Source organism: Pseudophryne corroboree, chromosome 9 (assembly GCF_028390025.1).
Source record: "Pseudophryne corroboree isolate aPseCor3 chromosome 9, aPseCor3.hap2, whole genome shotgun sequence".
Taxonomy (NCBI): domain Eukaryota; kingdom Metazoa; phylum Chordata; class Amphibia; order Anura; family Myobatrachidae; genus Pseudophryne; species Pseudophryne corroboree.
The window spans coordinates 253,932,252-253,960,219 of record NC_086452.1 but is presented as its reverse complement, the minus strand read 5'-3'; the positions used below and the strand labels follow the sequence as shown (position 1 = coordinate 253,960,219).

Sequence of the window (27,968 nt, the reverse complement as noted above, 5' to 3'; positions counted from 1 at the left end):
GCATTAATTTGTATAGTATGTCAGTATTAGGAATGGCATTGGGGCATGGACCTTGGCTACTTCAGGGCTTCATTATTGTAACACTTAATGTAACACTTTTCAACACTTAAATTGCTTTTTACTTATGTAATACTTTTTACGGTAACACTTTCATTTTTACTGCTCGTCTACTGTAAGTAACACTTTTAGCACTCAGTTGCTGCTTCTAATTATTGTGACACTTTCTAACACATAAATTGCTACATCTTGCTACTGAGATGTCTTGGGGGGGGGGGAGGGGGGGAGAGTTGGGATGTGCTGGCCATGGTTCCACCCTCTGGACTTGAAGTTTAGGAATGTTAGGGACTCACCTGATGAAGTCACCTGGTGGACCCATATTTGTGGCCAAAATTCTGTTAAGAACCTCAATTTTACTCCATGTTAATTTGCTGAGTTTATTATAATTGTTAGCAGTGTTCTTAGTACTTAGTCTATGCACCTATATTTTCTCTTTTATGTATTGGAAATGTACTCGGTGCTCCTGGACAGTTACTGGGAGGTGGTTCTGCAGACGCACGTAGATGCAACTTTTTATGAGTGTATTATGGGAGTGTCATGGGAGTGTTGCTTATTTGCTCACACTGGAGGCCATACTCTGATGGAGAATCTGCACCTATAGTAGCGTGGGGTTGATGCAAGTTTTGATGGTGTGACCGATGGTCAAGTATGATTTTATCGTCTAAAGATACTTAAAGTGGGCGTCTCCGACATTGCACATTCAGACACATGGCTGTTCACCTGAGAAAGGACTTATACTAGCATTAGCATAAAGTCACAGTCAAGTCTATGATAAAATACACTAATGTGGTGCATCTTAGAATCAGACCCACAGGGAGTTATTGTATTATAAACTGATTCCCCACTAACCCACCATTTGTGTTTAGGTTATAGCCACAGTAGTAGGTGTTTGTGTGATAGGCATCTTTCCTTGAACAAGTTATGCATTCTTTCTTCATATAGTTTTGTCCCTAGCGTGTCCCCTAATGTATTGTATTAGCACGATTCATGTTGTTGCAGCTCTCACTACCTTAGTAATATGATTTAATAATATCGTACCATGAACTTTCAGTTTAATTCTCCCCAGTGCGGTACCAGCTGGATTCTGTGCAATACAAGTGTAAGTACCAACATCTTCTTGGGTGACCATCACAATTTTAAGGTTACCATTGGAGAGTATTGTGTAACGATTTCCTTAAAAAAAGATAAATTATAATGCAGAAAAAATTATGGTCAGGGATTTGTAAAGATTGGCAATGAACATTAAAAGTACAGTAAATACAGATTTTTGTACAACTGATGAACGCTCAAGCTTACTACCTGTTTTTATACCAACACCTTCTTTTTGCCATGTTATAGTAGGTGGGGGAGACCCCAGGGCATCACATAAAAGTGTAACAGAGTGATTTAGGATTGCCTCCATGTAATCAGCTTGACCAAGTATGATGGGTACCTCTAAATTAAGAAATGGAAAAAAACATACAATGTGTTAGTCATCGTGAAACCTCACAATTTACAATTGAAACACTTTGACTGATATTATTTATTTATTGGATAGGGCATCTACAGAAAAGGAAACAATTAAAAATGAACCAATGATTGTGTTTATAATTTGTATCTAAAGTGAAGATGAAATTGATAACCTTGCCTGTATTCCAGGTGTCTTTGTAAATATATAACATTTACAGAACAGCAGGGACAGGCTTTACAGTTGTGACAGGGAACAGTGTTATCTGAGAATATAAACCATATATTGTAGTGCTTAACAGAGTATCACCATTCAATAGACCCCTAACTCTCATCTTCATGCATACTGTAAACTCTGAAAATGTCATATATTATTTGTGATTATATCCTGGCACTAGAATAATACTAACAATACTACTCTGCAATTGACTCTGGTAGCACGTATTTAGTGGATTTGTTGTTATTAATGATAGTAAATTAATAACTGACCTTGAACATGGAGATTTATATGAATTTCTGCAGAGCCGCCCTCATTAATCGCCCTGCAGATGTACCTTCCGGCATGAGTTAATTCTGTATGTGGTATTTCAATACTTCCTAGGAATCCAGATAAATAAAATCAGTTTAGCGTGGCTAAATAATTGTTCTAATATTTACTGCATGCACATATTTGTGTGTTAAATTAGCAAATCTTTCCATATTATATACAGATTTAAAAAACAGATTGATGTAAATTTGTTTTTGAAACATATAACCTGCTGTATGTTTAATTTATTTTTTGATAAAATTTGGCCAAAGACCAAGTTTCTGTGTACTTCAGCATTTTGTTGACAGAAATGGAAAATTGTAGGCTGTTTGGTAAATAACAAAGGGGCATACTGTATGTATCAAAACTTGCAGAGAGAGAGAGAAAGACCCAACAGGGAGAAGCTGATTGGTTAGTACATTGTCTCTCTCCAAGCTTTGATACATATGCCCTGAAATAAATCAAACTTTTTATTTTTAACCATTAATAAAAGTTGTGTGACTGAAACTCTATACATACTGGTCACTGGGTTATATATTGGCTTTCGGTGGGTGTATACCACCAATATGTTTGTGAATGATGTTGTTCACAGGCACACCTCTGGCTGTGTGTACGGGCAGTCTACGGTGCTGAAGGTGGGTTGACATCACAGCTGGGTGCCCTGACCAACATGTTGAGCAGCCAATCAGTAAGTTTGTATACTACCCTTGATAGGCAGCTTTTTCAGCGTGATGGTGGGTCCACTGAAGTGTTGGTCAAGTGTATACCCCAGCCTAAGTTCTCCAAAAATGTCCTACTCCAGAATCAGAAATTGCTCAACAAAATTAATTGCATGAAATTTGCTCATCTGTGTCTTACCCATACAACAATGTCTTTCTTAGTGCTAATGTCATTTTGCATACTGTGGATAGTGAAGTATAACAATAGACGAACCACTTGTGCCAAGTACAGTTTGAGCGGTAGGGGATAGCTAGGAGCTCTACACCCCTGGGGCAACACTGAGCCCCCTTACATATTTTTAAAATTTGTTTAAATTATTTGTAATCTAAATTTGTGAAGAGATTCTACCATATGAATCTATAAAATGTATATATTTAAACAACAATATGTAAAATAATAGATTGACCTTATAGAGTTTAATTTTACATTGAAAAAACCCCATATGCTTTAAACTAAAGCAATAAAATAGGACATTAAAATATCGTCTTCACAAGTCTCAGTTTACAGATGTGTCCACATACACCTTTGCACAAATAGTAACAAATACTGTAGCAGTTCTTGGGGCGATACAAAGCTTGAAAGATATCAGCGCATGCATGCTAAGATGCAAGTTGGTTTATGCCATGCAGTCAGTGCCGTTTCTACCTGCGGACGAGCTGTGAGATCGCACAGGATGCCCGCCGCGACACCTGCTGTATGCTATCCTGCTCCCCCTCTTATCGCCCATAGTACTTCACTCTTCATTGCAAAATGATGTGGTTGCATCGTGACGCAACTGCTCCATATCACGAAACTCAGCCCCCCGAGCAGAGTACTATGGGCAGGACGAGGGAGAGAACAGTAGGAGTGCTGTCGCCAATGAGAATTACATCCCTGGCAACAAGCATTACACCCCTGGCAACGAGCATTACATGCCCCTGACAATGAGCATGACTCACGGGTATTGTGGTGTGTGGAATAACATGGGGCAGGGGGCATAATATGGTGCAAGGGGCATTACTTTGTGGCGCATAATTTGGTGGATTTTTTTTCTTTCCTGTGGTGGCCGATGTCTGTTGGTGTAAAGTCAAAAACTAGGGTGTAATAATGATCTTTAATCAATTTAGTGAGGCCACGCTCCTTTTTTTTACTGTTCACACTGGGAGCCAAATTGTCTAGAAACAGCCCTGCACAGCTTAACTGCTGGTTGACCAGTGTACCGCTGATGAAAACTACAGTTTACAGTAGCAATGGATGGAGGCAGTGCCACTGTCAGGCAATCCAGTAGGTACAATAAACGGACGTATGCGTCTGTGACTTGGCTGGTCACATGGACAGTCAGTACAACACAATACAATTCAGCACACTGGGGGCGATTCAGGTTGGATCACAGTATGGAGGAAATCGCATTTACAGGTGCAATCACACTTTGGGTGTCAGCGGCGGGCATCATGAGGGCAGCCTTTCGGCATTGTGTGGCATGACTGGACCATTTTCAGGGCGGCCAAATGATGTCACACACAGCAGATCCGATCAAGAAAATGGCGGTGGATCTCCTGCACTGGGAGTCATCATTCATTTTTGCTTCAGCGATGCGATGCCATTGCAATTACTTAGTAAAAAATAGGTTGTCCCCCTATTTTTCACTACCAGCCTATGCTAAATGTAACACCTACTAGGGGATTGTATTGGTAATAACACCACTCTCTTTGCAGGATAAAGGAGGCTTGTCAAAAAGAGTCAGAATATATCACTCTTAAAAACTACAAGTGAATGTTAGGTCAGTCTTGCACAGCGTGCACCACCGCCAGCGTCTGGTTATGTAGTTTGTGTGACAACAGCTGGAAGAACTGAAGAAGGACACTTTAGAGAAAGAGACACCAATCAGTATTTCAGCATCTACAGTATGACTGCTGGCAATGGGCATCTCAGTTTTTTCACATTCAGTTGCACAGGTGCACACAAGGGAAGGGCTTTGCATCAGCATCTGCATAAAGTCACAGACGCGACCAGATAAAGATGCACAGACAGATGCTACAGTGTCTGAGAATCACAGTCACAGCGGCAGTACTAACAAGTGGCAAAGAGCAATAGTACATACTGGCTTTTGGGGATATGCTGTTATCTTGTACATGTACTGTATACTGGCTAGGGGCTACACTTGGTGTTGGCATTAAAATATAATGTGTGTTGGTATGGGACCACTGCCAATGCACATAGGGGGTAATTCAGACTGGATCGCTACAGCAGCAGCTATCGCAGTCTGAATTACTGTGTGGAGTGCGCGTGCGCACCCCTGGAGCCCAGTGAGATGCTATCAGCATCTCACTGTCTGCTATCGCCTCTGCCTGATTGAGGCAGAGGCGGTCGCAGGGCGGGAGGGGGCGTGCCAACGGCGTTAGAACACTGTTTGCGGGGCACGGTCCGGACAACAGAGGAGAGTCCGGATCGTTGGGGGAGGGCAATGATGGATGCGTGATGCCACACACAGCTGCTGCGACCAGGAACACAGCGGTTAGCCCCCTGCCAGATGGCGGGGAGCTACTTGTCAGATGCAAACACATGGTGCAATGCTTTTGTACCTGTGGGGGGGGGGGGGAGCCTGCCATGTGGGGCGGACTAGCCCTGTGCTGGGCATCCCCGTGCATGTCAGAGTAACTGATCGTAGATGTGCTAAATTTAGGCACATCTACGATCAACTCTGAATTAGCCCCATAGAAGGATAAAAGAGGGAGATGGTGATGATAGAGGGGATATTGTCACTAGGTCGACACCACTTAGGTCGACAGTCATTAGGTCGACCACTATTGGTCAACATGCATTAGGTCGACAGGGTCACATGGTCATTAGGTCGACATGTTGGGAGTCTTAAGCAAAAATGATAATGACATAGCGGACACGCTAAATGAGTTTTTTTCAACAGTATTTACTAGAGAGGACCCAAATCAGGGACTAACACATAATCTCAATAATGAGATTATCCCACTGATAGGTACTTATTTAAGCAAGGAGGTAGTCTGTGACCGATTAAAACATTTAAAGATTAATAAGTCACCGGGTCCCGATGGAATTCACCCAAGGGTTCTAATGGAGCTTCACTCTGAACTTGCAAAACCGCTATTTTTGATCTTTAAGGATTCAGTAATATCAGGGATGGTTCCCAAAGACTGGCGTATAGCGGACGTAGTGCCTATATTCAAAAAGGGAAGTAAAGCTGAACCAGGTAATTATAGACCAGTTAGTCTTACATCTGTAGTGGGGAAGGTATTGGAAGGTATTCTAAGAGATAGTATTCAGAAGTTCCTTGAAGTCAATAAGGTCATTAAAAGGAATCAACATGGATTTGTGAAGGACAGATCCTGTCAAACCAACTTACTTGGCTTTTATGAAACAGTAAGTGCAAACCTAGATCAGGGTAAAGAGGTGGATGTAATCTTTTTAGACTTTGCGAAAGCTGTCGACACTGTACCACACATGAGACTTATCTACAAGCTACATGAAATAGGGCTAGGAAGCACAATATGCACTTGGATCAAAAATTGGTTAGATAATAGAGAGCAGCGCGTTGTGGTTAATGGAACTTTTTCAAATTGGACTGTAGTGTTAAGTGGTGTGCCACAAGGCTCAGTATTAGGACCGCTATTGTTCAATATTTTAATTAACAGAGGGTCTAGAGAGCATGGTGTCAATTTTTGCAGATGATACCAAATTGTGTAAAGTTATAAATATGGAGGGGGATGCTGAGTCGCTTCAGAACGACTTAGTTAAATTAGAAGCATGGGCAGCGAAATGGAGAATGCGTTTCAATACAGACAAGTGTAAGGTAATGCACTGTGGTAACAAGAACAAAAATAACACCTACATACTAAATGGGGTAAAATTAGGGGATTCTGTACTGGAAAAGGACTTAGGTGTCCTCATAGATAGCAAACTAAGCAGTAGTACCCAAAGTAGGATTGCAGCAAAGAAGGCTAATAAGATATTAGCATGCATAAAATGGGGAATTGATGCTAGGGACGAGAGTGTTATACTCTCGTTGTATAAATCACTAGTGAGGCCACACCTTGAATACTGTGTACAATTCTGGGCACCATACCTCAAAAAGGATATCCTGGAGCTCGAAAAGGTTCAGAGGCAGGCAACCAAACTAATTAAGGGCATGGAGACGCTGGAATACGAGGAAAGGCTTGCAAGGCTAGGCATGTTTACATTGGAAAAGATGAGACTAAGAGGGAACATGATCAACAGCTACAAATATATAAGGGGACAATACACAGATCTTGTGCAGGACCTGTTTTTGGTTAGATCCACACAGAGAACTCGTGGACACTCGCTCAGGTTAGAGGAGAGGAGATTCCGCACAATACGGCGTAAAGGCTTTTTCACGGTAAGGACGATACATGTTTGGAATTCCCTGCCTGAGGTAGTTGTAGTGGCGGACTCAGTCAACACCTTTAAGAATGGATTAGATAAATTCCTAATGGATAAGGATATCCAGGGTTATGGTGCATAGTCACGCACTATAGTTATTATAAAAAAGAGGGATAAAAAGTAACGGCAGACATAAGCATCAGTCAAAATTTTATACCAAATAATCCTGCATAGGAGACCACAAATAGGTTGAACTCGATGGACAAATTGTCTTTTTTCAACCTTAGATACTATGTTACTATGTTATTAGTGTTAGGGTCTCCTGCTCTGTGCTGCCACGTCGTCATGGCAACCGGGAGACAAGTGCTAGCGGAGTAACCTGAGCGTAGCTGATACTCCGGTTCGGGTCTTTTGCTGTGCAGTGGTTACAGGCTCTGTGCACGGCAGGGGATCCGGTGCTGGTTTTTGTGCTCACAGTCTGTGAGGTCTGAGTGGGGCGTGGACAGCACCTGCTATATAAACCCTCTTCTCAGGTTAGGCAGATGCTGCTGAATCTTTGTTGGTTAGTCAGTTCCTGAAAGCTAGCTAGTACTGTGTAAACTTTGTATTTGTTTGTTGCTTACTGCAAATAGGCCTTGGGATTTGGTATTACACTCTGCCAATCCAGACCTAGCAGTAAGACTGGAGTCAGTCGTTTAACCTGCTGGGGTTCTTTTGCTACTCTGTGAACCTAGCAGGTTTGCGGCTGTATTCTCAGACTTGCCTGCCAAAATCCTTTCTCACTGTGCAAGGTGTTCAGGTGTCAGTTTAGTGGCAGTAAGCTGAACCAGTGCACTGCAAGTGAGGACTAGGATTGTGGAGACTCTCCTTGTGTCTATTATTCCATCTCTGACCAAGGAGTTTACTGCCACACCCGTTGGTAACCCTTTAGAGTTTTGCTGTTGCCCTTAGCAACAGCATTTCGGGTTCTCTACGTATTAAATCACAACATCTCGCTTCTTTCCATCTGAGCATTCCTAATACTAGGGAGACACCCAGTTTCTTAGCCTTTGGGCTTCTCTGTTCACTTTGTGTTTATTTTGTTACCCTATCACCTTCTATGTAAGTAATGTCATATTCCCCAGTCTGTCTGTGAGTTCATTTGTTTTGCATCCCTCTCCGTTCAGACACCAGTACATTCCTGCTGGCACTGGTGTGCATAACATATTCAGCAGCCTAATCCTCCTGTTGAAATTTTGTGGGAATATGGAGCATACCCCTCAAAATACTTTGCAACAGGTGGTCGATCAGGTGCAGGTCCTGACTCGACAATTTAATGATTTGTCCATTAAAATGCACACCTCGCAGGCCGCTGGCGGAGCTCCCGCAGCAGCAGTGCCTTCAGGGGTTAAGGAGCCGAAAGTAAATCTCCCGGATCGTTTTTCTGGAGATCGCTCGCAGTTCTTTTGTTTCAAGGAGAGCTGCAAGCTATATTTCCATCTTAGGCCTCAGTCTTCTGGGTCGGAGATTCAGCGGGTGGGCATAGTGATTTCCTTGCTACAAGGAGACCCACAGGTCTGGGCATATGGGTTGCAGCCTGACTGTCCGTCGCTTAAAAGTGTTGATGCTTTTTTTACGGCACTGGGCATGTTGTATGATGACCCTGACAAGACGGCCTCAGCCGAGGCTCAGATTTCGATCCTTAAGCAAGGGCGAAGGCCAGTTGAGGTTTATTGTACGGAGTTTCGGAGGTTGGCCCATGATACCCAGTGGAATGACCCAGCCCTGAGACACCAGTACCGAAGAGGCCTTTCTAACCAGTTAAAAGACCAACTGGTACAATATCCCTTGCCTGATAGCTTGGATCAGCTCATGCAGTTATCCATTCGGGTGGATAGATGGCTGAGAGAGCGCAGGCTTGAAAGGGAGACCGAGGTTTCCTTCTTTCCCAAGGGAACCTCAGACTCTGAGGAATTTTCCGAGGAGCCTATGCAGATTGGGGCTACCCGCCTCTCCTCGCGTGAGAAGACGCGGAGGAGACAGCAGGGGTTATGTTTGTACTGTGGGAATAAAGGTCATGTGGTAGTATCATGCCCAGAAAAGCCGGAAAACTTCAGGGCCTGAGGGTGATGGGAAATATCCTGTCAGGCCAGAAGTCAGAATTTCCCAAGAAGACTTTTATCATTCCGGTGACCTTGAAGATCCTCGGTCAAACTGTCAAGACTGAGGCCTTTGTGGACAGTGGGGCCGACGGGGTTTTTATGGACCGCCAATTCGCCCTGAAACACTCTGTTCCCTTAGAACCCTTGGCATCGGAGATTGAGATTTGTGGGTTAAACGGGGAACCATTATCCCAGGGTAAAATTACCTCTTGCACTAGCCAGATTTCTTTGTTTATTGGAGCCACACACTCTGAAAAATTGTTCTTTTATGTGACTGTCTGTACTTTTGCCCCATTGGTGTTGGGGTTACCCTGGTTAAGGGCCCACAATCCTCAATTTGACTGGGTCTCTGGGGAGATTCTTAGTTGGGGTACTGATTATTTCAGGAGTTGCTTGAGCCTTCCAGTCAGGCTTTCGCAGCTAAGTTTGCCAGGATTGCCAGGATGTTATGCAGATTTTGCGGACGTGTTCTCCAAAAGAGTTGCAGAGGTACTACCTCCCCATCGCCCCTATGACTGTGCCATTGATTTGTTGCCGAATGCTAAGCTTCCCAAGAGCAGGTTGTACTCCCTGTCACGTCCTGAGACTCAGGCTATGGCAGAGTACATTCAGGAGAACTTGGCTAAGGGATTTATCAGACCTTCACAGTCTCCAGTTGGGTCGGGGTTCTTCTTCGTGGGTAAAAAGGACGGTTCGTTGCGACCTTGCATCGACTTCAGGGAATTGAACCGTATCACGATTAAAAACTCATAATCATTGCCTCTCATTTTGGTCTTGTTTGACCAGCTTCGTACTGCCACCATTTTTTCTAAGATTGACCTACGCGGTGCGTACAATCTAATCCGAATAAGAGAGGGGGATGAATGGAAGACTGCCTTTAATACCCACTCAGGGCATTATGAATATTTCGTGATGCCTTTTGGGCTCTGTAATGCCCCGGCAGTCTTCCAGGACTTCATGAACGATGTGCTCAGGGAATATTTGGATAGATTCTTAGTTGTATACTTAGATGACATCCTAATCTTCTCCCATTCCCTGGAGGAACATCGGAAGCATGTACGCTTAGTCCTCCAGAAACTCAGAGACCACCGGCTTGGGGCGAAGCTGGACAAGTGCGAATTTGAAGTTCAGCAAATCGCATTTCTAGGATATATTATCTCCCCAGAAGGTTTCCAAATGGAGGGTTCCAAGGTACAGGCAGTCCTGGTTTGGGTGCAGCCCACTAGTTTGAAGGCGCTTCAGCGTTTTCTGGGCTTTGCGAATTTTTATAGACGATTTATCGCTGGATTTTCGTCTATAGTGGCGCCCTTGGTGGCACTCACTAAGAAAGGGGCGGATGTTGCTCACTGGTCTTGTGAGGCCAAAGCGGCTTTTGCCCGTCTCAAAAGGGCATTTGTCTCGGCCAAGGTGCTGCGACACCCAGATCCAGAGCGTCCTTTTGTGGTGGAGGTGGATGCCTCTGAGATGGGTATTGGGGCAGTGCTCTCTCAGATGGGGGTGTCTGATAATCGCCTTCATCCCTGTGCTTACTTTTCCCGTAAATTTTCGCCTGCCGAGATGAATTATGACGTGGGTAACCGGGAATTGTTGGCTATTAAGGATGCACTCGAGGAGTGGAGACACTGGCTTGAGGGGGCTAAGTTTGTGGTCTCAATTCTCACCGACCATAAGAATTTGGCATATTTAGAGTCAGCGAAGCGCCTCAATGCCAGGCAGGCACGATGGGCTTTGTTTTTTGCTCGCTTTAATTTTTTGATAACATATCGCCCTGGGTCAAAAAACATCAAGGCTGATGCGCTCTCGCGGAGTTTTGCTCCAATCCAGGAGACCACCGAGGAGCCATTGCCCATTGTGTCCCCATCATGTATTAAAGTGGGCATTACCCAGGACCTCTTGTCATTAGTCCTTAGAGCACAGGAGCAGGCTCCTCCAGACCTTCCATGAGGTCTTTTGTTTGTGCCTCCTAGGTTAAGACAGCGAGTGTTCCTGGAATTCCATGCCAAGAAGTCGGCAGGTCACCCGGGTATTGCCAGAACTCGGGAGTTGCTATCTAGGGCGGTGTGGTGGCCCTCGGTGGCTAGGGATGTGGATCAGTGGGTTCGGGCATGTGACATCTGTGCCCGAAATAAGACTCCTAGAGGGGTTCCTGTTGGCCCATTACATCCACTCTCTATTCCATCTAAGCCATGGACCCACATTTCAATGGATTTTGTGGTGGACTTGCCCAAATCCTTGGGGATGACAGCCATCTGGGTTGTCGTTGACAGGTTTTCGAAGATGGCGCACTCCGTTCCATTGGTTGGGCTGCCATCGGCCAGACGCCTGTATGAATTATTTATGCTGCATGTTGTGCGCCTCCACGGGTTGCCACTTGATGTGGTCTCTGACCGCGGATCCCAGTTTGTGGCCAAATTCTGGAGGGCATTTTGTTCCGATCTCCAGATTTCTGTCAGCTTGCCGTCAGGCTACCATCCACAGTCTAATGGGCAGACTGAAAGGGTGAACCAGTCTTTGGAGCAGTTCCTCAGGTGTTATGTCTCCAAGTGTCAGACTGACTGGGTTGCTCATCTGTCCATGGCGGAGTTTGCCTATAACAACGCGGCTCACTCTGCTACAGGGATCTCTCCCTTCCTTTGTGTGTATGGGCATCATCCTAAGGCCAATTCTTTTGACCCACAGGACTCCACGCCTGGTGGTTCCTCTGTGGTTTCGGTCCTTAGAGGTATTTGGAGGAAAGTGAAGAAAGCCCTTGTGTCTGTGTCATTAGTGACCAAAAGGGTTTTTGATAAGCGGAAAAGACCCTGCAGCTTCAAATTAGGAGACTTCGTCTGGTTGTCTACCAAGAATTTGAAGTTGAGACAGCCATCTCATAAGTTAGGCCCCCGGTTCATCGGTCCTTATAAGATCACTAGGGTTATCAATCCGGTGGCATTTCAGTTAGATCTACCCCGTTCTTTGGGTATCAATAAAACATTTCATTGTTCCCTTTTAAAACGGGCGATTTGTAATCCTTCTTCCAGTGGAAGACCTTCCCTTCTTCTGATACGTGGCCAGAGGGAGTTTGTTGTTGAAAGGATTCTTGACTCCAAGATGGTTCGGGGTCGGCTGTCATTTTTGGTGCACTGGAAGGGGTATGGCCCGGAGGAGCGGTCGTGGGTGCGCAGTTGTGATCTTCATGCCCCCAGACTGTTACGCTCTTTCTTCTCGCAGTTCCCCGATAAACCCGGTGGTAGGGGTTCTTTGACCCCTCGTCAGAGGGGGGGTACTGTTAGGGTCTCCTGCTCTGTGCTGCCACGTCGTCATGGCAACCGGGAGACAAGTGCTAGCGGAGTAACCTGAGCGTAGCTGATACTCCGGTTCGGGTCTTTTGCTGTGCAGTGGTTACAGGCTCTGTGCACGGCAGCGGATCCGGTGCTGGTTTTTGTGCTCACAGTCTGTGAGGTCTGAGTGGGGCGTGGACAGCATCTGCTATATAAACCCTCTTCTCAGGTTAGGCAGATGCTGCTGAATCTTTGTTGGTTAGTCAGTTCCTGAAAGCTAGCTAGTACTGTGTAAACTTTGTATTTGTTTGTTGCTTACTGCAAATAGGCCTTGGGATTTGGTATTACACTCTGTCAATCCAGACCTAGCAGTAAGACTGGAGTCAGTCGTTTAACCTGCTGGGGTTCTTTTGCTACTCTGTGAACCTAGCAGGTTTGCGGCTGTATTCTCAGACTTGCCTGCCAAAATCCTTTCTCACTGTGCAAGGTGTTTAGGTGTCAGTTTAGTGGCAGTAAGCTGAACCAGTGCACTGCAAGTGAGGACTAGGATTGTGGAGACTCTCCTTGTGTCTATTATTCCATCTCTGACCAAGGAGTTTACTGCCACACCCGTTGGTAACCCTTTAGGGTTTTGCTGTTGCCCTTAGCAACAGCATTTCGGGTTCTCTACGTATTAAATCACAACATCTCGCTTCTTTCCATCTGAGCATTCCTAATACTAGGGAGACACCCAGTTTCTTAGCCTTTGGGCTTCTCTGTTCACTTTGTGTTTATTTTGTTACCCTATCACCTTCTATGTATGTAATGTCATATTCCCCAGTCTGTCTGTGAGTTCATTTGTTTTGAATCCCTCTCCGTTCAGACACCAGTACATTCCTGCTGGCACTGGTGTGCATAACAATTATGTACTAGGTCAACAGTTCAAAAGGTCGACATGAGTTTTTCAATTTTTTTTAGATTTTTTAAAACTTTTTCATACTTTACAATCCACGTGGACTACAGATGGAAACGATAATATGTGCCAAGTGCAGCGGCAGCGAAGCGAGGCACCTAGCACGGCGAGCCATATGAGGGGACACGTGCACTAATTGTGGTTCTTCGTCACTTTACGAAGAAAATGACATCCCAAAAAATAGGATTTTAATTACCTACCGGTAAATCCTTTTCTCGTAGTCCGTAGAGGATACTTGGAATCCATTTAGTACCATGGGGTATAGACAGGTCCACTAGGAGCCTTGGGCACTTTAAGAATTTGATAGTGTGCGCTGGCTCCTCCCTCTATGCCCCTCCTACCAGACTCAGTCTAGGAAACAGTGCCCGAGGAGATGGACATACTTTGAGAGAAGGTTAGATAATAAAAGTTGTGAGCTTACGAACCAGCACACACAGAACAATAGGAAAGCCATGCTAACCAAACTTGAAATATGAACAGCAACGGCTGAACAAACCAGAATACTTAGCCAAGTGACAAGGCAGGAAAAAACAAAGCACCGGGCGGGCGCCCACTATACCTCTACAGACTACGACAAAAGGATTAATCGGTAGGTAATTAAAATCCTATTTTCTCTTACGTCCTAGAGGATACTGGGAATCCATTTAGTACCATGGGGAAGTACCAAAGCTCCCAAACTGGGTGGGAGAGTGCCGAGGTTCCTGCAGAACTGATTGACCAAACTGAAAGTCCTCAGAGGCCAAAGTATCGAACTTGTAGAACTTTGCAAATGTGTTCAAACCTGACCAAGTAGCTGCTCGGCAGAGCTGTAAAGCTGAGACACCCCGGGCAGCCGCCTAAGAAGAACCCACCAACCTAGTAGAGTGGGCCTGTACAGATTTTGGAACCGGCAATCCTGCCATGGAATAAGCATGCTGGATCATGAGCTTGATCCAGCGTGCAATAGACTGCATTGAAGCAGGACACCCCATTTTATTGGGATCATAGGTAACGGTTCAAACCAGTCCGATTGGAGGAACTGCAGCACCAAATTGAGATCCTATGGTGCCGTGGGAGGCACAAGGGGAGATGGATGTGAAGAACACCTTTCAAGAATGTCTGGATCTCAGGGAAAGAAGGAAATTGTTTCTGAAAGAAAATAGACAAAGCCGAAATCTGGTCTTTAGTGGAACCTAGGAGTAGGCCAACATCCACTCCCGACTGCAGAGACGTCCCAGATGAAATCACACCGCAGAATATTGCCTGTTCTCACACCAAGAGACATACTTCTTCCATATACGGTGGTAATGTTTAGACGCTACCCCTTTCCTGGCTTGGATCATAGTCGGGATGACCTTGTCAGGAATCCCTCTCCTGGCTAGACTCAGCCATTCAACCTGTTAAACATAGCCGCGGTAAGTCTTGATAGATGAACGGGCCCTGTTGCAGAAGATCCTCACGAAGAGGCAGAGGTCACGGATCTTCGAGGAGCATCTCCAGAAGGTCTGCGTACTGCCCTTCCTGGCCAGTCCAGAGCAATGAGTATTGCTTGAACCTTTTCCCTTCTTATTCTTTTTAGAATTATTGGGATCAGAGGAAGTGGAGGAAACATGTACACTATCTGGTAGACCCACGGAGTTATCAGAACGTCTACCAGCACTGCTTGTGGGTCTCTCGACCTGGAGCAATACCGCTTGAGCTTCTTGTTGAGATAAGAGGCCATCATGTTGATTTGTGGATATCCCCACCAATGTGTCAAGCACTTGAACACTTCCGGGTGATGGCTCCACTCTCTCGGGTGCAGGTCGTATCTGCTGAGGAAGTCTGCATCCCAGTTGTCTGCTCCCGGAATGAAGACAGCTGACAACGCCACAGCGTGTTTTTCCACCCAGAAGAGAATTTTTTACACCTCTGACATCGCTGCTCTGCTTTTTGTTCTGCCCTGTCGGTTTATGTATGTTACCACCGTTACATTGTCAAACTGGACTTGAATGGCCTGTTTCCGCAGTAGGGATGAGGCTTGCAGAAGGGCATTGTAGATAGCCCTGAGTTCCAGGATGTTTATTGGAAGCACTACTTCATGACTTGACCATTTTCCTTGAAACTGCACCCCCTGGGTGACTGTTCCCAAACCTCTGAGGCTTGCGTCCATGGTTAGAATCCAATTCTGAATCCCGAACCTCCGACCCTCGATGAGGAGAGAGGTCTGTAGCCATCACAGAAGGGAGAGCCTGGCCTTTGGCGACAGACGGATCCTCTGGTGCATTTGAAGATGTGATCCAGACCATTTGTCCAATAGATCTTGCTGGAAGGGCCTCGCATGAAACTATCCATACTGAAGCGCCTTTTAAGAGGCCACTATTTTCCCCAGAAGGCGAATGCACAGATGCACCGAGATCTGGGTTGGCTTCAGGACAGCCCGAACTATTGGCTGGCTTTCCATAGCCTTCTCCACAGGAAGGAACACTCTCTGAGATTCCGTGTCCAGTATCATACCCAGAAAGGAAAGTCTCTGCTCCGTTTCCAGGTGAGATTTTGGTAAGTTCAGAATCCACCCGTAGTGTGGTTGAATCCATCAACCGCTCCCTGGACAGTGCCTTTATCAGAAGATCGTCCAGGTATGGAATTATGTTCACTCCCTGTTTGCGTAGTAGAAACATCATCTCTGCCATCACCTTGGTGAATACTCTCGGTGCCGTGGAGGGACCAAATGGCAGGGCCTGGAACAGGTAGTGGCAGTCCTACAGTGCAAACCGTACATAAGCCTGATGAGGCGGTAAGATCGGAATGTGAAGGTAGGCATCCTTAATATCCAGAGACACTAGGAATTCCCTTCCTCCAGACCTGAGATCACAGCTCTCAGAGACTTCATCTTGAATTTGAACACTCGTACGTACAGGTTCAACGACTTGAGGTTTGAAATCGGCCTTAACGAACCGTCCGGTTTCGGTACTACAAACAGGTTGGAATAATATCCCCTGTTTTGCTGGTGAGGTGGAACTGAAACAATGACCTGAGTCTGTTCCAGTTTTTGAATGGCCTCCTGTCAGGTTATACTTGCTTCCTGTGAAACTGGTAAGCCTGATTTGAAGAATCTGTGAGGTGGGAGCTCCTGAAACTCCAGTCTGTAGCCCTGGGAAATAAGATCTATGACCCAGGGATCCTGGCATGATGTTGTCCAGATGTGACTGAAAAATTTTAGTTGGGCTCCCACCTGCCGGGCTTTGAGGAAGCAGAACTTGAGCTCTGTTCCTGTGAACCTGCAGTTGCTGGTTTTTGTGGTTTACCTCTAGCGCCTCTGGTGGCTGTAGAAGAACCTCTGGTTTTGCCCTTGAACTTGGCAGTCCGAAAGGACCATAGATTAGGTCCTGAGTAAGCCTTTCTGGCTGAGGGAGCTGCAGAAGGAAGATACAGTATGTGGACTTACCCGCAGTAACTGCGGAGATCCATTTGTCTAGTTCATCTCCAAATAAGGCCTCTCCTGTGAAGGTTTGGCCCTCCACGCCTATCCTGGTGCCTGCGTCGGCAATCCACTGGCATAGCCATAAGCCTCTGCATGCTGACACTACCATAACAGTGGTGCGTGCATTAAGCAAGCCTATTTCTTTTATGACGTACACCATAAAATTTGCAGAGTCTGTATATGTTGCAGGAGTAAAATAATCTCCCCCTTAGGCAAGGTACCTAACCCCTCAATTAGGTTACCCGACCATTTTGCGATGGCCTTAGTAATCCACCCACATGCTATAATGGGTCTCTGTGCCACCCCAGCAGCTGTATACAAAGATTTGAGCGTATTCTTAATTCTACGATCAGCCGTGCCTTTTAGGGAGGCTGCACCCGGTACAGGCAATACAATTTTCCGTGACAGCCTGGATACTGATGCATCCACTATCAGTGGATTTTTCAATTTTTTACTATCCTCAGGAGGAAAAGGAAAAGATGATATCAACATTTTAGGGATTTACATTAAAATAAGATTCCTCAGTCTCCTCTGTTACCTTATCAGGGATATGCAGGCCCTCTCTAATAGCTTCCATGAGAGCCTCTATTCCCTGTGACAGAGTAGCCTCCCCCACCTCTGCATCCACCTCCCCCTCCTCCATGTCTGACCCCTCATCATCAGAGGAAGAGAGATGCAGATGCGCAATCTTAGCACTAAGAACACTGATAGTAAAAATAATTTAAATAAACCCTCACAATTAACATGGAGTATAATTGAAGTTATTAGCACACATTTGCGTAAATATGCGGGCCCATGTACCGTGGCCAGGTGACTTCATCACATGGGTCCCTAACATTCCTAATACTATCACATTCTATAAATTCAGGACTTATTCAGGACTTAACTCTAAATAGGGCCTTATCAATGTGTGATCTGAAATGCAGGAACCCAGCTAATTAAAACACCTGAGGGTGAATGGGAGGAGTGCCAATACCAGAGGCAGGAAGCCTTGCCTTCCAGTGTACAATATATACACAAATATAGTGGAAAAATGGGGGACATGAACTGCACATTCTATTACTAAAGATATCAAGAGGTTAGCTCTTGATATCTTTCGTAATAGGATGTGCAGTCCAGGTCCCCCCCTTTTCCCTCATCATCAGAGTCAAACTGCAGGATATGGGCCAAAGGACGTTTTGCGGCAAAATGGCAGGGGACTAAGACACTGGTTTGTGTACTGAGTCACTGTCATCGATTGTCTTAGAAAAGCGTCTCTTTTTCATTGCAGGACAATTTAGTGGAAATATTGGAGATCATTCCCCTAATGGAATCCAGCCAAGCTGGTTCTGCCCCACCTGCCTGGGAGGGTGCACTACATTGAGTACACTGCAGTGAACCCCCTGGAGAAGAGGAACACTGTGCCTTACAAGAAATACACTCTTTGTCTGACATACTGTGACAGTGACAGCACACACACACAGGAACAGGTTAAAAGCAAAATGAATCCACAAAGAGCCCCAAGAGAGGCACAGAGGTAGCCTGGAGCCAGCACACATCACCCTTACTGCTAATGCCAAGCTTAGCCAGGGGTGCAGACTAAGTACCCAGATTGGGGACTTAGTACACTAGTAAGCGCCCCCACCCTGCTATGACTCCCTGATACCGCTGAGGTAATCTGGAGTCTCTCCAGAGGAGCTGCATGGTCCTGTCAGTCAGCGTCTGTGTCCACTGCAGAGGGAAAATGGCGCTGGTGAGCTGCTGGATCCGCTCATAGTGAAGCCCCGTCCCTTCAATGGCGCACGGTCTTCCTGCTTTTTTATACTGGCTGAGGTAATTTTTAATGCTTAAAATGGAGTCAGTCACCTTTTAAGTCTGTAATGCCAGTCTGGGTACTGTGTACACACATAATGTACTTAGACTCAGTTCGCTCCCTCAGAAGCGGTGCGTCCGCACTGTGTACTGAGTCCCAAGACTCCGCAGCCCCTGTAGAAGCCGTGCATCTCTGTCCCCTCATGCCACCATAATGGCCGGTGACCCTCTAACCAGGACGCCGGCTTAGTGCTCACCACTCTTCTCTCTTCTGGCTCTGTTAGAGGCGACAGCGTGCTGCGGGAATGTACGCTTGCTGTGGTGGGGTGTGCGAATAGTTCCCTCAGGAGCTAGTGTCCTCTCAGCGGGGAACGGAACCATTAACCCTTTCCCCCCCCCAAGTCCCACGAAACAGGAAGGCTGGTGCGATCCAGTCCTGCCTGAAAATAACTGCAGAAAACTCTTCAGGAACTTCCATGCGATGTGACCGGCTCCTCTGGGCACATTTTCTAAACTGAGTCTGGTAGGAGGGGCATAGAGGGATGAGCCAGCGCACACTATCAAATTCTTAAAGTGTCCAAGGCTCCTCCTGGAGCCGTCTATACCCCATGGATTACCAGTATCCTCTAGGACATAAGAGAAAGTAAAAAAACTCATGTCAACCATTTGACCTGTCAACCTAGTACATGTCGACCTAATGACCATGTTGACCTAGTGACCCTGTTGACCTAATAAATGTCAACCAATAGTGGTAAACCTAATGAATGTCAACCAAATGACCCATACCCTGAGAGAGAGCGAGATGAGGATAGGGGATAACAAGACAGGCAAAACAGAGCGAGTGAGAATGGAAGAGAGCAAGCAAGACAGGGAAAAAAATAAGATTTTACTCACCAGTAAATCTATTTCTCGTAGTCCGTAGTGGATGCTGGGGACTCCGTAAGGACCATGGGGAATAGACGGGCTCCGCAGGAGACTGGGCACTCTAAAGAAAGATTTAGGACTATCTGGTGTGCACTGGCTCCTCCCCCTATGACCCTCCTCCAAGCCTCAGTTAGGAACCGTGCCCGGAAGAGCTGACACAATAAGGAAGGATTTTGAATCCCGGGTAAGACTCATACCAGCCACACCAATCACACCATATAACACGTGATAGGAACCCCGGTTAACAGTATGATAACAATTGGAGCCTCTGAAGAGATGGCTCACAACAAAACCCGATTTTTGTAACAATAACTATGTACAAGTATTGCAGACAATCCGCACTTGGGATGGGCGCCCAGCATCCACTACGGACTACGAGAAATAGATTTACCGGTGAGTAAAATCTTATTTTCTCTGACGTCCTAGTGGATGCTGGGGACTCCGTAAGGACCATGGGGATTATACCAAAGCTCCCAAACGGGCGGGAGAGTGCGGATGACTCTGCAGCACCGAATGAGAGAACTCCAGGTCCTCCTCAGCCAGGGAATCAAATTTGTAGAATTTAGCAAACGTGTTTGCCCCTGACCAAGTAGCTGCTCGGCAAAGTTGTAAAGCCGAGACCCCTCGGGCAGCCGCCCAAGATGAGCCCACCTTCCTTGTGGAATGGGCTTTTATTGATTTAGGCTGCGGTAATCCTACTGCAGAATGCGCCAGCTGAATAGTGCTACAAATCCAGCGCGCAATAGACTGCTTAGAAGCAGGAGCACCCAGCTTGTTGGGTGCATACAGGATAAACAGCGAGTCAGTTTTTCTGACTCCAGCTGTCCTGGAAACATACATTTTCAGGGCCCTGACTACGTCCAGCAACTTGGAATCCTCCAAGTCCCTAGTAGCCGCAGGCACCACAATAGGTTGGTTCAAGTGAAAAGCTGAGACCACCTTCGGGAGAAACTGAGGACGAGTCCTCAATTCTGCCCTATCCATCTGGAAAATCAGATAAGAGCTTTTACAAGACAAAGCCGCCAATTCTGAAACCCCGCCTGGCCGAAGCCAGGGCCAACAGTATGACCACTTTCCACGTGAGATATTTTAATTCCACAGTCTTAAGTGGTTTGAACCAATGTGATTTCAGGAATGCCAAAACCACATTGAGATCCCAAGGTGCCACTGGGAGCACAAAAGGAGGCTGAATATGCAGAACTCCTTTGACAAAAGTCTGAACTTCGGGCAGTGAAGCCAGTTCTTTCTGGAAGAAAATCGACAGAGCCGAAATCTGGACCTTGATGGACCCCAATTTGAGGCCCAACGTCACCCCTGCTTGCAGGAAGTGTAGGAATCGACCCAGTTGAAATTCCTCCTTCGGGGCCTTCATGGCCTCACACCAAGCAACATATTTCCGCCAAATGCGGTAATAATGTCTTGCGGTGACATCCTTCCTGGCTTTGATCAGGGTAGGGATGACTTCCTCCAGAATACCCTTTTCCTTTAGGATCCGGTGTTCAACCGCCATGCCGTCAAACGCAGCCGCGGTAAGTCTTGGAACAGACAGGGTCCCTGCTGCAGCAGGTCTTGTCTGAGCGGCAGAGGCCAAGGGTCCTCTGCCAGCATCTCTTGAAGTTCCGGGTACCAAGCTCTTCTTGGCCAATCCGGAACCACGAGTATGGTTTTCACTCCTCACATTCTTATTATTCTCAGTACCTTGGGTATGAGAGGTAGAGGAAGAAACACATAAACCGACTGGTACACCCACGGTGTCACTAGAGCGTCCACAGCGATCGCCTGAGGGTCCCTTGACCTGGCGCAATATCTTTTCAACTTTTTGTTGAGGCGGGACGCCATCATGTCCACCCGTGGTCATTCCCAACGGTTTACCCGCATTTGGAAAACTTCTGGAAGAAGTCCCCATTCTCCCGGGTGTAGGTCGCCCATCGGAGAATCCTTGTGGCTTCTGCCATCGCCATCCTGCTTCTTGTGCCGCCCTGTCTGTTTACATGGGCGACCGCCGTGATGTTGTCTGATTGGATCAGTACCGGCTGGTACTGAAGCAGGGGCCTTGCTTGGCTTAGGGCATTGTAAATGGCCCTTAGCTCCAGAATATTTATGTGAAGCGAAATCTCCTTGGAAATTTCTTCCCTGTGTGACTGCACCCCAGCCCCGAAGGCTGGCCTCTGTGGTCACCAGGACCCAGTCCTGTATTCCGAATCTGCGGCCCTCTAGTAGATGAGCCCTCTGCAGCCACCACAGCAGCGACACCCTGTTTCTTGCCGACAGGGTTATCCGCTGTTGTATCTGTAGATGGGACCCGGACCATTTGTCCCACAGGTCCCACTGGAACGTCCTTGCGTGGAACCTTCCGAATGGAATTATGCTTCGTACGAAGCTACCATTTTTTCCAGGACTCGTGTGCTTCCACTGGAAGAAACACTCTTTTCTGGTCTGTGTCCAGAATCATTCCCAGGAACAGAAGACGTGTCGTCGGGACCAGCTGTGACTTTGGAATATTGAGAATCCAGTCGTGCTGTTGTAGCACTTCCCGAGAGAGTGCTACCCCCACTACCAACTGTTCTTTGGACCTCGCCTTTATCAGGAGATCGTCCAAGTACGGGATAATAAAAACTTCCTTCTTGCGAAGGAGTATCATCATTTCGGCCATTACCTTGGTAAAGACCTTCGGTGCCGTGGACAACTCCAACGGCAGCGTCTGGAACTGATAGTGACAGTCCTGTACCACACATCTGAGGTACTCCTGGTGAGGAGGATAAATGGGGACATGCAGGTACGCATCCTTGATGTCCAGGGAGACCCTGTAATCCCCCTCGTCCAGGCTCGTAATAACCGCCCTGAGCGATTCCATCTTGAACTTGAATCTTCTGATATAAAAGTTCAAGTATTTTAATTTTAAGATGGGTCTCACCGAACCGTTCTGTTTCGGTACCACAACCATTGTGGAATAGTAACCCCTTCCTTGCTGAAGGAGGGGCACCTTGACAATCACTTGTTGTGATTATAGTGTTGAATGTAGTGTTGAATGTTGTGATTATAGTGTTGAATAGCCACCAACACCGCCTCCCTGGCAGAGGGAGGTGCCGGTAAGGCAGATTTTAGGAAACGGTGGGGGGAAGAACGTCTCGAACTCCAGCCTGTACCCCTGAGATACTACTTGAAGGACCCAGGGATCCATGTGAGAGAGCCCACAGGGCGCTGAAATTTCTGAGACGGGCCCCCACCGTACCCGGGTCCGCCTGAGCTGCCCCAGCGTCATGCTGTGGACTTACCGGACGCAGGGAGGACTTCTGCTCTTGGGAACTAGCTGTGTGCTGCAGCTTTTTCCTCTACCTTTGCCTCTCGGCAGAAAGGATGAGCCTCTAGCCCTCTTGCTTTTCTGGGGCCGAAAGGACTGTACTTGATGATACGGTGCTTTCTTTTGTTGTGGGGTAGCCTGTGGCAAAAAAGTCGATTTCCCAGCAGTAGCTGTGGAAACGAGGTCTGAAAGACCATCCCCAAACAGTTTTACCCCCTTATAGGGCAAAACTTCCATGTGCCGATTCGAGTCGGCATCGCCTGACCATTGCCGAGTCCATAACCCCCGTCTGGCGGCAATGGACCTAGCGCTTATTTTTGATGCCAGCCGGCAAATATCCCTCTGTGCATCACGCATGTATAAGACCACGTCTTTTATATGCTCTATTGTCAGCAAAATATTGTCCCTATCCATAGTTATTTTCCGACAGGGAATCTGACCACGCAGCGGGAGCACTGCACATCCATGCCGAAGCAATGGCTGGTCGCAATATAATGCCCGAGTGTGTGACTATATCTTTCAGGGTAACCCCCTGCTTTTTATCAGCAGGTTCCTTCAGGGCGGCCGTATCCGGAGATGGTAGTGCCACCTTTTCTGATAAGCGTGTAAGCGCTGTATCTACCCTATGGGGTGTTTCCCAACGTGACCTATCCTCTGGCGGGAAAGGGTACGCTGCCAATAACCGTTTAGAAATTATCAATTTCTTACCGGGGGAAGACCACGCTTCCTCACACACCTCATTTAATTTCTCAGATGCAGGAAAGACTACTGGTAGTTTTCTCTCACCAAATATAATACCCTTTTATGTGGTACCTGGGGTATTATCATAAATGTGTAATACATTTTTCATTGCCTCAATCATGTAACGGGTGGACCTATTTGGAGGGTACACTAGTCTCATCGTCGTCGACACTGGAGTCGGTATCCGTGTCGACATCTGTTTCTGCCATCTGAGGTAGCGGGCGTTTTTAGAGCCCCCCATGACATTTGAGACGCTGGAACAGGCACAAGCTGAGTAGCCAGCTGTTCTGTGTCGTCGACCTTTTGTGTAAGGAGTTGACACTTTCACGTAATCCTTCCATAAGTCCAACCACACCAGTGTCGATCCCGCAGGGGGTGACATCACATTTACAGGCATTCGCTCCGCCTCCACATCATTATCCTCCTCATACATGTCGACACAGCCGTACCGACACACAGCACACACACAGGGAATGCTCTGACAGAGGACAGGACCCCACAAAGCCCTTTGGGGAGACAGAGGGAGAGTATGCCAGCACACACCAGGGCGCTATATATCACAGGGATATCACATATAAAGAGTGTTTTCCCTTATAGCTGCCTATATATATTGTATACTGCGCCTAAATTGTGCCCCCCCTCTCTTTTTAACCCTTTCTGTAGTGTATTGACTGCAGGGGAGAGCCAGGGAGCTTCCCTCCAACGGAGCTGTGAGGGAAAAATGGCGCCAGTGTGCTGAAGGAGATAGCTCCGCCCCTTTTTCGCAGACTTTCTCACGCATTTTTATGGATTCTGGCAGGGGTTAAAAAGCACCTATATAGCCTCTGGGGCTATATATGGTGCCAGTTTGCAAGCCAAGGTGTCAGTATTGCTGCTCAGGGCGCCCCCCCCCCAGCGCCCTGCACCCATCAGTGACCGCAGTGTGTGGTGTGCATGAGGAGCAATGGCGCACAGCTGCAGTGCTGTGCGCTACCTTGGAGAAGACAGAAGTCTTCAGCCGCCGATTTTCCGGACCACCTTCTTGCTTCTGGCTCTGTAAGGGGGACGGCGGCGCGGCTCCGGGAACGGACGACGAGGTCGGGTCCTGTGTTCGATCCCTCTGGAGCTAATGGTGCCCAGTAGCCTAAGAAGCCCAAGCTACCACCACTTAGGTAGGTTCGCTTCTTCTCCCCTTAGTCCCTCGATGCAGTGAGCCTGTTGCCAGCAGGTCTCACTGAAAATAAAAAACCTAACAAACACTTTCTTCCTAGGAGCTCAGGAGAGCCCCTAGTGTGCATCCAGCTCAGCCGGGCACAGAAATCTAACTGAGGCTTGGAGGAGGGTCATAGGGGGAGGAGCCAGTGCACACCAGATAGTCCTAAATCTTTCTTTAGAGTGCCCAGTCTCCTGCGGAGCCCGTCTATTCCCCATGGTCCTTACGGAGTCCCCAGCATCCACTAGGACGTCAGAGAAAAGAGTGAGCGAGATGGGGAAAAGAGAGTGATGAGGACATGACAGAAAGATGAGGACAGGGCCGGACTGTCCATCTGGCACTTCTGGCAAATGCCAGAAGGGCCATTGGGCCGGTTGTGTCACATAGAGCCTGGAGGCTCCAGCTTTCTGGTCTGGCCGCTCTCCCACCCGTCTCCATGGAAATGGAGGCATGCCGCAAGTCCACTGCCCACTCGCCCGTCTCCATGAAAATGGGAGCATTCCGTGAATCCACACCCCCCTTACTCATGACACACCCCAGTTGGTAATGTCCCTGCGCCGCCTTTTGCAGCGTGTGCACCCCTATTATGTTCCCGCCAAAGCGTGCATTCACATGCCAAGGCTGATTTCGGCCCCTAGTACATCCCTGGATGAGGACAAGAGAGAGAGATGAGATCAAGAGATGAGCAATACAGAAAGAGAGAGAGGAGAGAGAGGAGGACAAGAGAGAGATGAGATCAAGAGATGAGAAATAGAGTGGGAGGAGGACAAGATAGAGATGAGGATAAGAGAAAGAGAATAGTACGAGGGATGAAAACAAAAATAGAGAGAAATAGAGAGAGATGTGGACAAGAAAGAGAGATGAGGGCAAGAAAGAGAGAGTTTGACAGAGACACGAGATGAGGGCGAGAGAGAGATGAGGACGAGAGAGAGTTGAGAATGAGAACAAAATAGAGATGGGGATGAGAAAAAGAAAGATAAAAAGTGAGATGGGGACAAGAGAGATAAGGCCAAGAAAGAGACAGATGAGGTAGAGGGAGAGAGATGAGGACGAGGGAGAGAGAGATGAGGACTGAGATAAGAATGAGAGAGAGATGAGGATGAGAGAGAAAGAAAGAGATATAAGGACGGTATAGATGATGTAAGAGAGATGAGAATGAGAGAAAGAGAGAGGGGAGGTCAAAAGAGAGATAGAGGAAGAGAGATGAGGATGAGAGAGAGAGAGAGAGAGAGAGAGAGAGATGATAACAAGAGAGTTAGATAGAGGGTGATGAGGATAAGAGAGGTGAGGATTAGAGAGAGATGAGAACAAGAGAGAGTGCAGGATGTACCAAGCATTGCTTCTGCAATGCGGTACGTCCTGCCACTTACTGCATATATACTAATACATATGCACTTACATATGTGATTAGTATCGCAAAGGACAGCCCTCCAGATACGAGCTACCCTTTGCGATTCAGGAATTCCGGGTCTCAACGCAGCAGCCACAGAGCATGCTGGAAGGGATTCAATTAGATCCATAGCATTCTGGAGCTTAGAACATATGGGAAATGTGGCTAAAGCAGTGGTTCTCAAACTGTGTGGCGTGCCTTGGATTGGTGGTTCAGGGCCAAAATTATTTATGGTCATTGGAATAGGCAAAACCAGTGCTGGTGGCTTTCAGACATAAAATATGTGGACAAACAGAAGCAAATCCTGTCCCTCTCCATACAACTGAACCCAAGGATGACATATAAACATAATTTACTTCATTTAATATTTCTTTCTAAATTTCAAAATAAGAAACGGTTGGCTTAGGGGTGCCGTAAAAAAGAAATTAAGGTGCTCTAGGGCGCCGTGATTCAAAAAAGTTTTGGAACCACTGGGCTAAAGTGCCAAAAAAAAGGCTGTTATCTGGGTTTTGGACACATTTTTCCTTTATTACATCCTGACCAGAGAGAGAAAGAGAGATGATGATGAGAGAGAGATAAGAATGAAACAGATGAGGACAAGAGAGAGAGAGAGAGAGAGATGGGGAGGAGAGGGATAAGAGAGAGACTAACGAGGACAAGACAGAGAGAGAGAGAGAGAGAGAGAGAGAGCTGAGGGCAAGAGAGAGGGATAAGGAAGAGATAGATGAGGAAGAGAGATAGAGGAAAGGAGAGAGAGAGAGAGAGAGAGAGAGAGAGAGAGAGAGAGAGAGAGAGAGAAAGACAACTACTAATACACAATAATGTCAATAATGAAGCTCACTCCCACTGTGAAGGGAAACAACTACAGATGTCCAGTCAGGGCAGGGAAATGTCAAGATTATCCCAGAGTGCTGAAGAGATATATAATAATGGCAGGTGTACAGTTGTGGTTGTGCTCTGCCAGTGTTCCAGACACTGAGTAGCGGCAGGGGGGATTTGTAGTTGCAGTGACAATATGCACACTCACACTCACCTGCCGGGTGATTGGCACACAGATCTTCTCTCCCACAGCTAATAGTGGGCTCTCCCAGGCTGCTTCTGTGTCCCTGCAGTGATGCTGCTGCTCTTAACCTAGATATCTGACTGAAAGATAGAGCCCGCCTCCACCTATCTGTTATATTCTGTCTTAGGAAGCACTGGAGCAGGATAGTCACAGAGGCAAAAGTGCACAGCAGTCTGTCTGTCCCCAAAACTAAAGGCTCCGCCCCCTTACTCTGAGTGCTGTTGGATTTTAGAAAATAAAAAGTATTAATTACCCATTGTTGGGGAACCCCCACCTTGCACCTTGTTGTGCAAAAGAGCTACCCTTGCTAACCATGGTAGTGCCATGGGCTCCATCCTCCCATGATAGAGGGATGGGTTTAGAGACACTGGGGTCGGGAATACCCCAGCAGGCCATTCCGAGCCTGGCAGCAGCTGAGAGTTCACTGCTGAGAGTGTCATAACTTAATTGAAGGAGTCTGCAAACTGCTGTCCCATGTGAAGCAGAAGTGGTGCAAAGTGAGGGAGATTGTGTGTATGGCCATATATTGCTGGTCCTTGGAGAGCAGAGAGTGGCAGACTGCGTGTGATGGATTCTGTACATTGTCTGCAGAGAGGCAAAGAAAGAAAGTATAGTACAGGTACACCACCGATTTTCCGGCAACCGATGATCCGGAACCTCTTTTAATCCGGA

At 46.9% G+C, this 27,968-nt stretch overlaps 1 protein-coding gene across 3 annotated transcripts in view; it reads right to left on the bottom strand.

Moving 5' to 3' along the window:
* The window catches only part of HMCN1 (hemicentin 1), a 1,072,092-nt gene that overhangs the window by 332,240 nt on the left and 711,884 nt on the right, over window positions 1-27,968 (bottom strand). For all 3 annotated transcript variants that reach the window (XM_063940215.1, XM_063940214.1, XM_063940213.1), the window contains 3 exons: window positions 1,993-2,100; window positions 1,357-1,491; window positions 1,096-1,230 (listed from right to left, as the gene is read on the bottom strand). In XM_063940215.1, coding sequence (XP_063796285.1) covers window positions 1,096-1,230; window positions 1,357-1,491; window positions 1,993-2,100 — 378 coding nt within the window. The remainder of the gene's footprint in view (window positions 1-1,095; window positions 1,231-1,356; window positions 1,492-1,992; window positions 2,101-27,968) is intronic.